Raw genomic sequence first — 16941 nt, forward strand, 5'->3', positions numbered from 1 at the left:
GTCTCTGTGGTTGTTATATCCGTTTTTGTAGTCATTTTGCGTCTCTTCGTGGTTGTTTTATCCTTTTGTTTGTAGTCATTTTGTGTCTCTGTGATTGTTTTGTCCTTTTTTTGTAGCTCCTTTGCATCTCTCTGTGGTCTTTTGTGTGTCTGTAGTTATTTTGAGTTTCTCTTTGCTTGTTTTATCCTTTTTTTGTAGCCGTTCTGTGCCTCTGTGGTTGTTTTGTCCTTTTTTGTGGTTATTTTGTGTCTCTTTGTCATCATTTTGCCCCTTTTTGTAGTTGCTTTGCATCTCTTTGTGGTCTTTTGTGTATTTTCGTGGTCGTTTTGAGTCTCCTCCTGGTTGCTATGTGTCCATTTGAGGGAAATTTTTGCAGGTGAAGGCCAAGGAGGGCCCCTGACACATTGGGCCCCTGGGCTTGTACCCGGTAGGCCTGCTGAATCCATCCATGGTTGAGATTTATTTGAGGTTGAGGTGTACTTCTTTATATGATAATATTTGCCTCTGAAAAGCAGCATGCTTGCATTTTGTTTCCAGCAACATAAAATATAAATAGTTAAATCCCATAAAATTGTACAGAAGTAGGTCAACCTTGCCTAAGGTACTTTCTGTCACAGCAAATTGGCGATTCCGTGCCAGAAAATGTGTCTATGGAGGTTGTTGCAGCTTGTTTCAGATATTTAATAACAGCAGCCTGGAGTTAGAGGTTCCATTTTTAGTTTTTTAGAAAGCTTTGGCTTTATTAAGTTACCCGTCCAAAGATGCATGACTAAGCACGGTGTTTCATGTTGTTTCATCAGCCCTGTCACAAAAAGCATCTTACAATATTTATCAGCCCCACATTCTTTTTCATCACTCCCCCTGAAGAACGCACGTCACTGCAATGACGCTACAAACTGTCCTCTCGCGAGACGGAGCGCAGTTTCCCAGGCAGCAGTGTGGTGTGGTGTGGTGTGTGCGCGATAGAGACAAGGAAAGATGGCGACGCAGGAGAGCGAAGCAACTAAAGCTACCGTGAGCAACGGCGAGGTAAAATGAATGACACTCTTGTAATCTTATGTGCTTTTAACGTCCACGGGAAGGCGGGCGTTTTATCTGTGTGAGCATTGAGTGAGAAACCGTTAACATATTAACGTGTTACCGATCGTTACACGAGCCTCAGTGACGTTGTCAGTGCCGGTTGGTTTTAAAACGACCCCCTCCTGCTGTTAACGAGAAAGCCTGGCTGTCGGCGACCAGATGTGCCGAGAGAGAGCGGCGGTAACCGTGAAATCTCACCTGAAGACGAACAGTGACACAAAAGTGACAAGATAATTAGCGGAGTCCATGTGTGTCGGTGTGAGCCAGCTGACTGCTGCAATGTGTCAGTTAGCTATCACAAGGCCTGAACCTGAACAACGCAGCTTGGCTTCACTAACCAGGCCAGTCTCAAGCAGCTAACACACATTTCTTATTTTCTGTCAAACCGTGTCACCTGACATTTTATCTACAGACATTACAGGGGAAACTTAAGGCTTTACTTACACGTCTCATGTCAAATGTTTATCCGGCAGCTCATCTTGTTAACAGTGACAAGTGAAGTGAATCAAGCGCAGACATCGTCATATCTGTCTAACTCTGGAAATATTCTCTTAAATTGATTTTACAGCACTCGTTGGAGGTAAGTAGGACAGTTTGTAACCAGCTAGAAATGATTTCCGGAGTGACAAATGTCACAAGTTACCAGAGGTCACAGTGAATCATCAGTCTTCAGAGGCAAACCACTGCTCTGCCTTGTGATTAATTCAAAGCCTGTCAGTCTTTAGCCAAACAAACCCAAGCATTTCAGTATTCAAAATGCTGATATGCTCAGACAAATCCCAAATATTTGATGCCTGAACTCTATTAAAGACGGTCACAAGTAATTTCTGTCATTTGACCAATGTTGGTCGATGACTTGGTGTTCCTTTTTATGGTTTTGGTTTGTATCTAGGGTATTCTTGGCCTCAATTCAGCCTGTCATATCATTTTCATTACATTTAAGTCACGGAGCCCAGCATAGTTAAAGCTAAGGTAAATATCTGAGCATTGCAGAAAAACCCTGATGGTTGTTCACCTACACATACTGCTTTAAGGTATTTCCAGTAGGGCTGCAACTGGTGATTATTTTCATTGTCAATCTGGCGATTGTTTTCTCCATTAGTCCATAATTGTTTGGTCTATAAAACGTCAGAAAATGGTGCAGTCTCAAACCCCAAGACGATATCCGCAAATGTCTTGTTTTGTCCACAACCCAAAGAGATTCAGTTTCCTGTTATAGGGGAATAAAGAAACCAAAAAATACTCACATTCAAGAAGCAGAAATCAAAGAATTATGACTTTTCTCCTTTAAAAAAATCCTCTAATTGATTAGTTGGCAATTAATTTAATAGTTGTCAACTATCTGATTAATCATTGCAGGTCTAATTTCCAGATTCATCTCATACAACACAACCATCTGGGTAAAACAACAGTAATAGCAACTTCAGAAACCTGCAACATATGAGCTTTTTTCTTTCTACAAGTGTTTTTTAAGTCGTTGGACATACCTTCAAAACAGTGGTTATATATTGCTTAAGAATTTTTGGGGTTTTCGACAGATGGTGGGATTTAGCTTTCAGGATAATGGATCCCTGGATGTTTTAATCAAATCTAATTGCAAAACACAAGTAGCAGCATCTAGGGCAAGAGTACAGTATGTGCTTAGTATCTCTTTATGTAGTAATAGCTCTGTCAGGATAAATGCGCTATTAGTTTTAGATGAAGCAGTTACTGTATGTTCTCAAGGCCCACTTCGGGTGAATCAAATTTCTGTGCTGTTAATCTAGGGAAAACACAGAGTAGCTACCAGTGCTTTTTATTTTCTTAGTTTTTATTCAGTATTTCTGCTGGGTATAGGTGGAACTGTATTGGCCCCAGCACATATGAAGAAGTCAGTGTTTTCACGTCTAAAATGAAACCCATTTGAATTTTCCCTGTACTTAATGTCCTCCTCAATGTGAAAATACCATCTTAAATGTCGGCAAACAAGCATCATAGCACAGACAGAAGGCGCTTTAACCATTAACACAGACTCAAGACAGACGTGCCTTTTATAACCTTATTTATATGCCCTATATTGCATATTAACTTGCTTCCTCCTGGAGGAGATACTGTCTCCATGTGTGATAAACATTACCAGAGCAATCTCCACCTCTCTGTGAAAGCCTGACTTATCTGAAACTGTGCCCCCCTTTCTGTCAGACACGCGCGTCCAGTGTGAAGCATTTACTCTGCACCTTGAATAGGTGGTTAATTGTTAATCCCTGTTCACTGTGTGTAAATTGTAAATTATTATCTTGGGGCCAGAACAAATAACCGTGTTTCCCTTGTTGAGCATATTGGTGATCCGTCTTTGTAATGATTATTACGTTGATCCCTCCAGGAGACAGAGATCCATGTCTCTGATAATAGCATTGCGTCTATTTTAACACAACAGGACATGGCATCCAGGATGAAAAGCTCTATTTCGAGCCATTTCATGGCCTTGAAATTGGGTTTGTGATGGTGCTAGGCCACTGGCTTATCACAAACATTCTCACTGTTCACTCATTTCTTGGCCTTCTTAGCGCTTTAATAACCTGTTGAGCGGAAAACACGTTTTATCCTGAGGTGCTGTTTATTTCTAGAGGCCAGTCTCTGGTATCCCTTGTGTTGGTGACAATGGGGGAGATCAGATGTTTAGATAGTGAATGAGTCTCATGACTTGGCATGCGCTTGTGTATTGTGTCACTTGAATAGAATGTTGCCTGGCCGGAGGGGTGAGGGGGGCGACATGGACATGCAGAAGCAAAATAATGGCAGACACAAACTGATCTTTAATATGCAAATATGCATGCTAATATTTGAATGATATGAAGGCTCTATGAGGTCAAGACGTCATGGTCATTGCATTAAATAGTAGCCTGTCAGTATCAGTCATGATTGATCATTTAGTATTGTTTGCTCGGAAATAAAAGGTCGTACGTCATCTTTATATGTCCTGTAATTTGTAATCATCTTCAGACTGCAACCATGTTTATTTTTTATCAGTTAATCTGTTTAATATTTATTCAATCAAATTTTATGAAGTGTTATAAAAGTCTATAAAACATCAGAAAATGAAAAACAAATGCCCGTCTCAGTTCTCAAGAGCTGTATGCTATGTCTTCGAAGACCTTGTATCGTCTGACTAGAACAGTCTAAATTAGGGTGTAAGGACACATCAGTCTGGACTGTTATATTGAGTCACTGTTAACGATCCAATATTATTGATGCAAAGTGAAAACTATTTTGAAATTCCTACGGAACATCTATGTCACCATTGCCGTCCAAGCGCACCTCTCTCTAAACATTCAAACGGTGTTAGCGGCCGAGCGCCAGGCAGAGACTGGCAGCCAAGCAGCCAAGAAAAAAAGACAATGAGGATTTTTGCTGATATCATCTTGTACCGATCGCAGGCCAGCCCCCATCATTAAATTTAATTGAAATCTTATCTTTGCAGACTTTGTGATAGCAACGAATATTGTATTGTGTCCAAAAAATTATATAATATTGTATTGTAATGAAACGTTTGTCTTACAAGCCTAGTCTTAACCCAAATCTATTCGATTTGCAATTGTATAACCCGAGCAAAACAGCAGATCCTCTTACATTTAAGATGCTGGAGTGACAGAATATTTGGCATTTCATCTTTTATTTGCTTAATAAAATTGTCGCAAATTAAATTTCAAATCTGCCATGTGTGTTATGTGCCAAGCACACTATAAATGTCCTTGTAAATCCCCTGCTGTAATTTTGTGTGAAACAAAAGTATTTGCCAATATTACTTCACATCAAGAGTGGCAAATCTGAAATTTGTGTATATGACTTGCTTAAAACACAAAGGTCATTGGGCAGTCAATCAGTTTTGTGAGGTCAGCATGTTAAAGTCTTGGATGAATTTGTCTCCTTATCTACACCATCAATCCTAAAAGCTGCACTATATCCTCCTAGTTTTGACTGTAGATCAAGGGTGTATCAGTCTCCTTTGGATTATATTGTATCATTATATCACCCTGTGATATAATGAGTGGGAGAATCAGTGAGAACATGAGTGGCTCCTTTCTACTGCCAGTGAAGCTGTTCGTGCTTGATGACATACTCCATCACGTGATGCCATGTCTGCACCATTATTATGCCTTTCCTTTGCCACACTGACCGTGTGTCTGTATGGTTGTAGGTGAGCAGCAATGGGACCGCTGCAACAACAGATGGCCAGGCTGTGCAGACAGCTGAAAATGCACAGGATCCTCAGCAGCAGCAACAACAGCAGCAGCAACAAGCACCTAATGCGTGGCAGGTCATTAAAGGAGTCCTCTTCAGGTGAGTTTTTCTATTAGGCTTTTAATCTGGCTGGCTGGCTCTTTCTTTACAGGGGCGAGCCAGCCCACAGATAAAAGCTTACTTTGATACTATGGTTTAATAATTAAAATACATGATGTGATATATTATGGTGGTGACACAATGCATATGAAGGCTGTGTGCAGCTCAGCTGGTCCACTCTGTTTCAGATCTCTGTGCAGAGATGTGTCTGCCTTTGACCCGATTTTGGCCTTTTAAAAATCTGTTCCCTGATATTTTTCTGCGCAAAATGCAGCATAGACAAACAAGACAAATAGTTTATTAATGGATTTTGATGTCTCTGTCGGTACACTCACAAGGGTATATTGGTTCTCCTTGGACATGGTGGGCTGACAAGGGTCAGATCTCTGGACAGTCACTGAACATTAAGTAAACCCTAATTAGAGAGCTGTTCGAAGGACAGTTCATAAGTGCTTCTTTCCGACTGAGGTAAAAAAAACCCAAAAAGATCCTTCACCGCTGATCACTTCTACTCACTTTATTAATGACATATGGTCCACAGAATTACATCAGGTAAAAATGTACACAAGCAAACAGCATCAACACCAAAAGTAAGTAAGAGAAATCAACAGTGTATGGCATTTTTGGGTTCTTTTAGAATCAGAGATTATGATCTGATGCATCTAGCTACTCTGCAAGAACTTTGCAGTAAGTGTTACCTGACTGTTGGATGTCAGTTGCCTAGTGTTTGTAGATTGCAGTAGTTTTCAGGGCTTTTTAACCAGTAGTTTTAGTGTTATGCAGATTCAGGAATCACTAAATGTTGACCAACGCAGTCACACAGTGTCTCAGGGGCAAGCGTTATTTTGCACCAAAAATGCTCGTGTGTGGAGTTGGTGGTAGCAGTACTTTTTTGGCACCTACTTTGACTGCAGTTACTTTGCCAGCCAAACTGCAGCCACTGGAGTGAAAGCACTGGGCCATTTATTAGATTAAAAACATCATTTGTTATTAACCATTGAAGATACTAGTTTTGGCATTTAACATTTTAACACATTCAGGTATCCTGATCTGGGAAGGTGTATGATCCTCCATTAGTGCACATTCCTATTTCCAGCAGTTGTAATATAAAATTGCTGTCTTAGACATAGGATTGTAAATGCAATTTCAAACTAATCATTTGCCATAATTCAGCCAATTCAACAAAAATAATTACCACACAATTCTCCTTAAGCTGCAGCACCTAATTTACTGATCTCTTGGTGCTGAAACAAATGTGGGCTGCAATAAAAACAACATGAAAATGCTTCCTTCTATCACTTCCAAAATTACACATATGCAAAAGTGTGAATAATGAGTCAGCGAGTTGCATAATTTTGCTGTGGTCAGTTTGCCTGGCTATGATTAAATTTAGCTTTTAACATCTGTCATAGTAGCTTTGTCTGTGCAGGACAGAGATTTTGGTAAAAAACACAAATTCACATCATGGTTTCAGATTATTTTGGACTGAGGGATTTGAATCCAAGATCTTGTCTGAAGTGGGTGTGTAAATTTTTTGTGAGTGTGGTGTGCCGTCTGCACTACACCAAGCCATGGGCCTGCAGTTAACAGTAAACAGGTGTAACAAAGAATCCTTCAAAACAAATTTTTACTGTGATATCAGATAGAAAATGCTTCGTATGTCAGTTTTACTCATACCGACCAAAGAGGGATGTATACATTGAACAAAACTAAAAACACACAAAGGAAGTTTGGCAGTAAGCCTAAAAATAACAGAAAACATAACAGTTCTTGATATTGTTTTAACATTTCGCAATGTTTTCTTTGCTTGTCACAGAGCACTCTGTTCTTCTTTCATTGCTAAGTGTGTTTCTTTTGAATTGTCACTGATTTATGATGCAAGAAAAAGCGTCTCTCTTAAAGATTGACTGAAATGCAGTTTGACTGGATACCGTTTGATCAGATTAGCCTCCTTGGGGTTTCACTCTCCTGTACCAGCTCTTCACAATATCAAGGGAAAGATCAAAATGAAATACTTTGTCTTAAAGTTTTTTTTTATGCTAATATATGCAGTATTTGTCCATTTACAAACAAATGTAAATATTAATCTAACTCATCACCCCCTGCTCTTCTCTTTTTATATTTTTTGTCTGTGTTTACCCTCTTATCTTTGAGTATAATTCCTTATTTACTAAATTTTCTCTTTCTCTGACTCTGGTTTCCTCCAGAATCTTCATTATCTGGGCGATCAGCAGCTGGTTCCGTCGAGGGCCGTCCACTCCAGACCCCAACACGCCAGCAGGGGCACCCAGAGTACCTAGCAGGAACCTATTCCCCAAGGACACCCTCATGGTATCACACCCATTCCCTCCGTCCATTCCCTTTATCTGCATGGCCAGCTGTTTTTTAATTGAATTGAAGCTGTTCATTCTTACACACCCCTCACACTGTGACCCCCACAAGTATTTGGACGGCAAACCAGTCTTATCTCACCTTTTCAGACCAGCCGGCTCGCTTTCCCCCCTCTCTGTAATATCATAAACACCTTTATTTTCTCACCATGCCTGCAGGACCTGTACGTGTATGTGTCCCAGGAGGAGGTGTTCTCCGACTTCAACAACACAGAAGCCCTGTTCTGGTTCCACAGGGACCTGGTCTATGGAGACTGGACCACTGGGGAGAGTGGGGACGGCTGTTATGAGCACTATAAGGAGATGGACATCCCGGAGGTGAGGATGACTGAGGATGTAGGGGAGGTGAAATGTGAGAGATATGCAGCAAGAGAGAGAGAGGTGACAGACAGTAGATGGATGGCGAGAGGAAACGGGTATTCATTGAGGAAATGAGGAAGACAGTGGTGAAGAACAGGAAGGAGGAGTTATTAATGAACATGACAGATTTGTAATGCAGATGCGTACTTGTCTGAAACTAATACTTCTTCCTGTTTTGTGTGTCCTTGCAGAAAGTGCAGCATAATGGTTCCCTTTACATGCACGTCTACTTCACTAAAAGTGGATTCCACCCGGACCCCAAACGCAAGGGGCAGTATCGCAGACTGGCCACAGTTCATTCAACACGAAGTAAGCACGTGTGAAAAACATACAGACTGTAAACTATAAACAAAGGTTATAATCAAAGACAGGGTTCCCACGGTCATGAAATTCCTGAAAAAGTTATTAAATAAGAAACATTTCACGGGCTGGAAATGGTTTTGGAGAAGTTTTGATGATACATTGTTTTGGCTATTGTTTAAAATATGTTCATAAAAGTCCCAAAACATGTCTGACATTACTCAGAGTACGTTCCTTGTTTTAGTTATTTTTATAATCGCTATATAGGCCTTACATCATCTATTCTGAATTGACTGAAATTAAGTCATAGTAATGGGGTAAAATATGTGAAAGCTTTGAAAATTCATTGATAAAATTGTGTGGGAACCCTGTAATAGAATTATATATTTGAAGTGTTAACCTCTACTTGATTACCCTTTCAGTGCTGAATAAATTCAAGCGAAGAAAGTTTATGAAGACCAAGAATCTGCTAACAGGAGAGACAGAAGCAGATCCTGAAATGATCAAGGTCAGTATATTTTGTTTTACTTATTACTTTGAATCCTTATTTTATACACTATAGAGCTATAGTAATAAATTGGCTGGGCCAGTGTATCACAGATATTAGCTTTCAGACTTGTAAGAAATGGTATATATGTCATCTGATTAGTAAAATGATAATGCTAAACTAGGTTTAAGGTCATTTAGAAATGGTTTCAACACTACATGGTTGGTCCACCAGAGAGCACTGACAAGTTTTATTTTTATTAACTGTATGTTGTCGTCACAATAACACCACCAATCCATATTGATCGTGTCATATAGAAGTAAATTTAAATTTTTTGTTGTATCATTATCAGACTTCTCTGTCACAGATTTTCAAAAATATCAAAGTCATTATCAGCCTCAGAAACCCAGGGTCGGCCAGGCTATAGTACACTGTGTATAATGGATGTGGAATTGATGTTCTTGATGATCACAAAGTAGTGTTTAATCCTCGTTTCATGACATTGATTTCCAGATTAATCTTACAGAAACACCTGTTGTAGCTAATCCGGGGCTAATTATAGCAGCTACATGCTTTTTGCAGATGGTGTTGCAGCTCATCACTGACATGTCAAATCAAATGTTTCCTCACAGCGAGCAGAGAGCCACGGTCCAGTGGAGATTATCTCTCATTGGCACCCCAACCTCACCATCAACATGGTAGATGACCACACTGCCTGGGTCAAAGGCTCTGTTCCCCCTCCTCTCGACCAACGTAAGTACCTCCCTGTCACGTCTTTGCCCTTTACTGCACAGTGCTGTACACTTTTAAAGGTCCCAGCTACAACAGCTGATTAATGAGTCTTATTTTTTGTGTCAAACCATCTTTGTTACCATCTTCTATCACTAGATGTTAAGTTTGATGCAGTAAGCGGTGACTACTATCCCATTGTGTACTTCAATGACTACTGGAACCTTCAGAAGGACTACTATCCCATCAACGACACCCTGAAAACACTCCCACTGCGCCTCGCCTACTGCCCGCTATCCTTATGGCGTTGGCAGCTGTACGCTGCCCAAAATGCACGGTCACCGTGGAACTTCCTGCCTGAGGACACCTACGAGCAGTCTGATGAGGACCAAGACTCTGTTAAGGTAAGACATCAAGGGTCACAAAGACAGGAAGTAAAGAATTAGATGCAGTGAGATGGGAATGTTTAATTTTCTTTCTCTCTCCAAAAACTAATGTGTGGGCAGTTTTCTAGTCGTGTTGCTGCAGCTAAATGTAACCTGTGGACGTTCTGATCAAAGATAAAAACTGAGATTATGTTACATCTCTAACTTCAGATTAAAAAAAACGCTCTCTTTGTTCAGGTGGCCCTTTTGGAAACCAACCCGTACTTGCTGGGACTCACCATTGTTGTCTCCATTGTGCACAGCATCTTCGAGTTTCTTGCCTTCAAGAATGGTAAGGTCACAACAGCTGGTCTGTAGTGAGGGCTTAACAACAAGAAATGGGTTACATTGTGTTTGTCGACCCCTTTGGCCTCAACTCATGCCATCTCCTCCTCAGATATCCAGTTCTGGAACAGCAGACAGTCTCTGGAAGGCCTCTCTGTGCGCTCCATCATATTTGGAGTCTTTCAGTCTCTGGTGGTGCTGCTGTACATCCTGGACAATGAAACTAACTTTGTGGTGCAGGTTAGCGTGTTCATCGGCCTTCTTATTGATCTGTGGAAAATCACCAAGGTCATGGATGTCAGGGTAAGTCAGTGCAACTTTTTACAAGTGTCCTTTTGAGCCTGTACTTTTTTGGCTTCTGCCCTTTCTCCTTAAAAAATATTATATAATGTATTTACTAGCCAATGTGTAAAGATGATGTTTGGTTTAGATGACCAGTAATATGCTCTACTAGACTTTAAAACTAACATTACATTTGATGATAATATGCCTCACATGTTTTTCCTTTTGTTATCCAAATGCTAACCTGTTGTATCTGCACATTCTGTTTTGCATCTCTACTTCCTGTTGTGGCATTATTACCATATTCCAGTAACCACCTGTGATTTTTCTCTAGTTGGACAGAGAGAACAAAATCGCAGGGGTGTTGCCAAGATTGGTATTCAAAGACAAGTCAACATATGTGGAGTCTTCAACCAAAATCTATGACGATGTGAGTTAAATCCAACCTATATATTTTATATTTAAGTACATGTGCAAGGTGTCTGTAGGTCCTTAATAAGTAACAGGTCTTAAATTTGAACTTTTGAGGTCTTAATTGCCACAAACGTACCTAATTTCATTTATCCATCTTTTAATTTTATTTTGCCAAAATGAGTCAAGCCTTTCTGCGTCAATGTCCACATTTCTGATGTTTCAAATCTTTTACCGTAACACTGAACCTAAGGCTGTCTTTACTTTATACTTTTAATTAATTAATTTACTCAATAACCATATTCCCACATAAACCTACCTTTGCACGGCACTAAATTTGAATGGCATGAATAAGCAAAGAATGATTTGTCCAAGAAATGGTTAAAAATGATCTTGAGAATGTCTTAAAAGGCATTAACTTTAAGTGTCTGACACCTATAGACACGCTGAATTTGTCATTACTTACTGTCTGATTAAACCTTTTCTCTCTTGTGCTGTGAACAGATGGCTTTCAAGTACTTGTCGTGGCTGCTCTACCCTCTGTTTGGCTGCTATGCGGTCTACAGTTTATTGTATGTAGAGCACAAAGGCTGGTACTCATGGGTACTCAGCATGCTCTATGGCTTCTTGTTAACCTTTGGTAAGTATATCCGAAACATTTATACACTCCACTCTATTACTTATTGTTTTGTCTTGTGTGTCTTGTTTGTCTCAGAGGAACATTTTTATTAAATGTCAGGTGGTGGAAATTTATGCACAAGCTAATCGCACCTAAAGGGGACTTAATGTACTGTAATGGTGAAACAAAAACATGTAGCATAACTGTGAAAAGGAGAAAATTTACCAGTGTAACTGCCCACGAATTAGCTAATGTGCATTAAGTGATGCAGTGAATGCTGTGCACAGCAGGTTATTACCTATAAATCAAAAATATTTCTGTATTTCAATATCTCTGTTTAGGCCTTTTTAAGAGCCTTTTAAATTGAGCATCATAAAAGTACAGTTTACAAGGGTACAAGAAATTATTGCAGAAGGCTGTCGGGGTTGTAATTGAGTCAGTAAAAATTAATTTTTAGGATATGAAACAAGTAACTAATGAACAGAAGTGAAAAAAACTGTTATATACAAGTTGATTGTATCCTAACAGATTTTGTTAGCATGGATAATAATTTTAAGCCCTTTTCACACATGCAGTATATGCCTAAAATGTTCAGGAACATTTCCAGCGTGGGGTCATGTGACAATGGGAGCAGCAGGGATCAATATTCAGGGGAATCTGTAACGCCACTTTCCCACATTTCAGGGAAAAGCTTTGTTGCAAATGAAAGCAGTAACATTGCAGGAGCAAGCGTGTAAAGGATTATTTTCACGTGGAGCAAGCTTCCAGTCACAAGACTCTGCTGATGATGTATTTGAATCTGCAACTTCTTTAGCATTTACGCCAGTGCTTTCATTGGTGATTTGATAACTGTCAAATTACCTTCCTGACCTTCTTCCTCCTTCTTCTTCTAATGAGTGTTGTGGCGGTTCACATCAATAAGTGTTGCATTACCGCCATCTCCTGGACCGTCTCTTGCCTCATCCATTCAGGCATAGCCATGACATGTATGAAAAGGCACAAGATGGGGAATGTTTCTGAATATAGAGCATGTGTGACAGTGAAAATCACCAGTGGTGCCTTAAAGGTTATCCTAGTAATATACTGGAGACTATATGTGAAAGAGGCTTTAGATGAAGCAGCACAGACACTTTTTCCATGGCTTTGTTAGGATTCTAACTTAATGCGAATATACAGTGTCAATTCAAAGTCAACATTTTATCTTAAACTCATTGTTAGCGCTCTCTCTGGAACTATCACCATATTTATTCTCTGTATCATTGATTTAACTCTCTACTGACATATTGTGTCCGACAGTTTTGTTCCTGTTTATGTAAATCTATTTTTACAGGCCAGAGACAAAGCTGGTTGTTATTATTATTATTATTATTATTATTATTATTATTATTATTATTATTATTATTGTCTGTCTTAATTATCCTGTCTCTAAGTGGATGTACATACAGCCAGTGTTTTCACACTTGCATCATGGTTACATATCCAATTCCCAACAGCCTCTGCTAATGTGCTGTGTATTAATAGACATCACTTGGCCACGTTGCCTGCTGTCTAATTTACGGCCTCCTGTGTATAATTGTTTATATTTCCTTCTGTCTCTCTCTGTTTGTTGTTTTCAGGTTTCATTACAATGACGCCGCAGCTATTCATCAACTACAAAATGAAGTCTGTGGCCCACCTCCCATGGAGGATGCTCACCTATAAGGCTCTCAATACCTTTATTGATGACCTGTTTGCCTTCGTCATCAAGATGCCCATGATGTACAGGATAGGATGCCTCAGAGATGGTACGTTGTCCCTCATCTAGATGTTGTAGTTGTTATTAATTTACCAGGATCAGGGAAAAGTTAGATATTCACCTGGAACAGCTTGTGGGAAAGTCCTTAAAGAAGCCATTTTGAGACTACAGCTTGGTGGTTTCAGGTTCAAATCATTTCCCAGCATGGTGGCAGCTAAAGTAGATGGACAGACACATTTGTTGTTTGTTTAAAGGAAAGGCAGTCCTTCTTTCCGGCCTTCCTGTTTTGCCTTTAACACACTGACACTCGCTGTTATCATGACATTGTGTTTGATTTCCTGAACCCAACTGTCAACATAACTGTCAAAATCACCATCAGCCTTCGATGTCCGTCACAGTATCAGACAGACACAGACACAAACACTTAGAGGAATCATGGTGTTCATGTGTTTAATGACAGCAGTCAATATAACTACTCAACAATTATTTGAACTGTACATTGGACTAAACATTAGAACATTTCTACTTCACCATCTTCACCACCCTGGGAGTGTTTAAAAAACACAGATATATTTTTGTCTGCTATTTGGACACAACATATTTTCCAACGCGCGCTCTCTGTCCGCTGGCGGGAGTGTGCTCACCTGTGTGTACGCGCATGTGTGTGTGTGCAAGGGCTGGGTATCGCCACTGATGATTCCCTTACTTGATTCCATTTCGATTCAAGGGGTCTCGATTCGATTCAATTTCCGATTCAATTCGATATCGATTTGACTAGAGATTTTTCTGTTACAATACCAATTTTTGCTCATATGTGAAAGAGATTCTCAGAGAACTAACAGTATAACATTTACAATGAATTATTTTTTAAAAAGAATAAATTCACAACAGGAATAAAACTGAATATTTTATAACTAAATGTTATTTCTAGAGCAGCAACATTAATATTAAAACAGCAAAGTCACAATATAAACTTAATATCTAACTGGAAACAAAATAAAAATATCAATAAAACAAATCAGATTCCTGACATCACAGTACTGAGTGAAGTTTAGAAAGAATAAAGAACACAAACATCAGACAGTATCAGTCCTCCTGTCCTTTCTGCCCACAGAAAGCACATGCTTCCTCTCCCTCTAGAGAAAGAGAAAAAGAGTCACCTGGTTGAAAGGCACTGTCCAGGATTTAGCCAAGTTTCGATGAATCAAAGGATATTACAGTTCCTGATATCCCGTGGGAATCAGATGAGTCACAGAGGTTTTCCAGTTAATACCCATCGCCTGTACAATGGCTAACAGGATGCTTGTTCAGCTGGTGCCCATTTTTCTCCGTCTTTATTGGATGTTTACTGCTGTTTACATTTGAAAACCTAGAGCTGGCTAGCTAGCGGCTGGTTAACTGGAAGTTGGGTTTTACAGAATGCTCAGTTGATTTTCATATCCGCATTAGTGACTCACATGCCACCTCTTCCCAAAGCAAAACAAAACAAAAGATCAGGTAAATAATAACAGCAGATAAACAGTGGTACAAACATACAGGGAAGAAGAAAGTATATTCAGTGAGAGGATTTGAGGAGAAAATTGCCTAATTTTCCAAAAGCTTAACACTTTTTTCAACTGTGCAATCATAGAACCATCTCAAGCTGTCCAATGATGTCATCAGCCCAAAAGCTGTAAACATAGGAATCTTTCCATCCCTCCCATATGTTAGCATATAGGTAATATATGCATTTTTACCGAGCTAATTGTTTGTTTTGGATTTAAAGATGTATCGCTATAACTAGGTGGGCTTGTGCTTGATCATAAAAGGGGGAATAATAATATAGTAACACTGGAATAATGTATTTAAGTTACACTTGTTTCTCACTGGACTAACCCGTTGCCTCTCCCGCAGACGTGGTGTTCTTCATCTATCTTTACCAGCGCTGGATCTATCGGGTGGATCCCAACAGGGTCAACGAGTTTGGCACCAGCGGAGTGGACCACATCCCGAACAACACGGCAGCGGCAGACGCTGCTCCTGCCGCAGCCGCCGCCATCACAGACAAACCACAGGAGGAGAAAAAGAACGATTAAAGCAAGACCCATCCTTATCTGCCTCACTGGCCCTCGCTGCTGGGGCAAAAGAGGACTTGTGGAAATTTAGGCAGGGAGGGGAGTCGTCGTTTAGCTGTCATGGACGCCACAACAAAAAAAATGCAGTTCAACTGTTCCCTCTGATTTCTGTGTGGATCCACAGAGAATCATATTCAGTGTAGACTTGGTAAATTCTTATTTCTGTTCCCCGCCCTCTCGTTTTGCAGTTCAAGTGAAGTTAAACAAAACGTGATGTACTGTATTCTGTATGATTTTTCGGAGGGTAACAATGTCTTGGAGTAGAGGTCGGGAGGGCAACGGGTCGCAGTTATACTACATTTTTTTTATACAGGGAAAAAAGAGGCTACGTGCAGCTTTTTTTTTTCTTTGTGTAGATTCCTTGTGAATTTTTCTTTTCATTCCATGTGAGCACCGTGTTTCGGATTGCCTGGAAACTGGTGAGTAGTGCTGGAGGAAACTGGAAAGATCCTGAGCCACGAAGGGGGTTGAAAAAAAAAGAGAGGTGGTGACTGGAGACGAGACGGACGACCTTACGGGACACTACCCACAAGACAGTGACTACTACCCTCAATTTTAAACAAATGGTTAATGTTCTGAACTTGAACATAAAAAAATAACAGCCTTGTTGGTATTAATATAAATATATTAATATTGTCAATTACTTATTTTTTTGTTTTTCAGTCACTGAAGCATTTTTTTGTATGTCCTCGAACTGTACAGAATCTCAGCTTGTCATGATAATAATACCAATGTCAGATCTGTCTAGCATTAGCTAATTTGCAAGTCTGATTTTAATTTTACCCCCTCAGCCGGGCGTCTGATTTTCAAATTGTTTCATGTTCACGCTCCAAACCAGATCACCTCGACAGACGCGGCGGAGACAGTCAGGTGTGTGCTGGAAGAATTACAGTGTCTCTTGTTTTAAATTTGAGTCCTGTAAATCCTGAAACAAAGATGGTTCCATGTTGGTACATATTAAATTTTGATTCATTCATGTTTATAGTAAAACTTAAGTGTGATTTAAAATATCTATGCAAAGCTTTTTTGATTTTACTCTGGCTTTTATGCACCATTCTGGGTTCAGAAACATTTTTGCATGAAACTCTTTTTTCACGATTTATTTTGAAGTTACAGGAAATACAGTTCATTTATGTGCGTACACAGCATTCACATCGATATGCAGTTCGATCTTATACTCTTTCACCCTGAAGGCTTGAATTATAGATAGCAGCTAATGACATCATTATTGAAAGCAATTGTTTTTCCTGGTGAAAAGCGTTTATTTTTGAAAAACTAAAAGTCCAGAAGTGTCAAAGGATTCTGTTTGCAAAGAATAATGTTCTCAGTGAGGAGGCTAAAACCTGCACATTTTCGATTTTGCTCGGAAGTGTGACTCAATTAATTACAAAAGAAGTAACGTGA

The 16941-nt window shown here is 39.7% G+C and overlaps 1 protein-coding gene across 1 annotated transcript; it reads left to right on the plus strand.

Moving 5' to 3' along the window:
• The first annotated feature begins 916 nt into the window (after positions 1–916).
• clptm1 (CLPTM1 regulator of GABA type A receptor forward trafficking) lies at positions 917–16547 on the plus strand. The gene is made up of 14 exons (XM_033630341.2): positions 917–1029; positions 5258–5400; positions 7608–7731; positions 7950–8108; positions 8342–8459; positions 8873–8958; positions 9570–9690; positions 9826–10070; positions 10290–10383; positions 10489–10679; positions 10993–11088; positions 11574–11709; positions 13305–13472; positions 15317–16547. The coding sequence occupies exons 1-14, from the start codon at positions 979–981 to the stop codon at positions 15496–15498; spliced, it is 1914 nt and encodes a 637-aa protein (XP_033486232.1). The 5' UTR covers positions 917–978; the 3' UTR covers positions 15499–16547.
• The last annotated feature ends 394 nt before the right edge of the window (positions 16548–16941 follow it).

The sequence above is a fragment of the Epinephelus lanceolatus genome, chromosome 4 (genome assembly GCF_041903045.1).
Source record: "Epinephelus lanceolatus isolate andai-2023 chromosome 4, ASM4190304v1, whole genome shotgun sequence".
Classification (NCBI taxonomy): Eukaryota; Metazoa; Chordata; class Actinopteri; order Perciformes; family Serranidae; genus Epinephelus; species Epinephelus lanceolatus.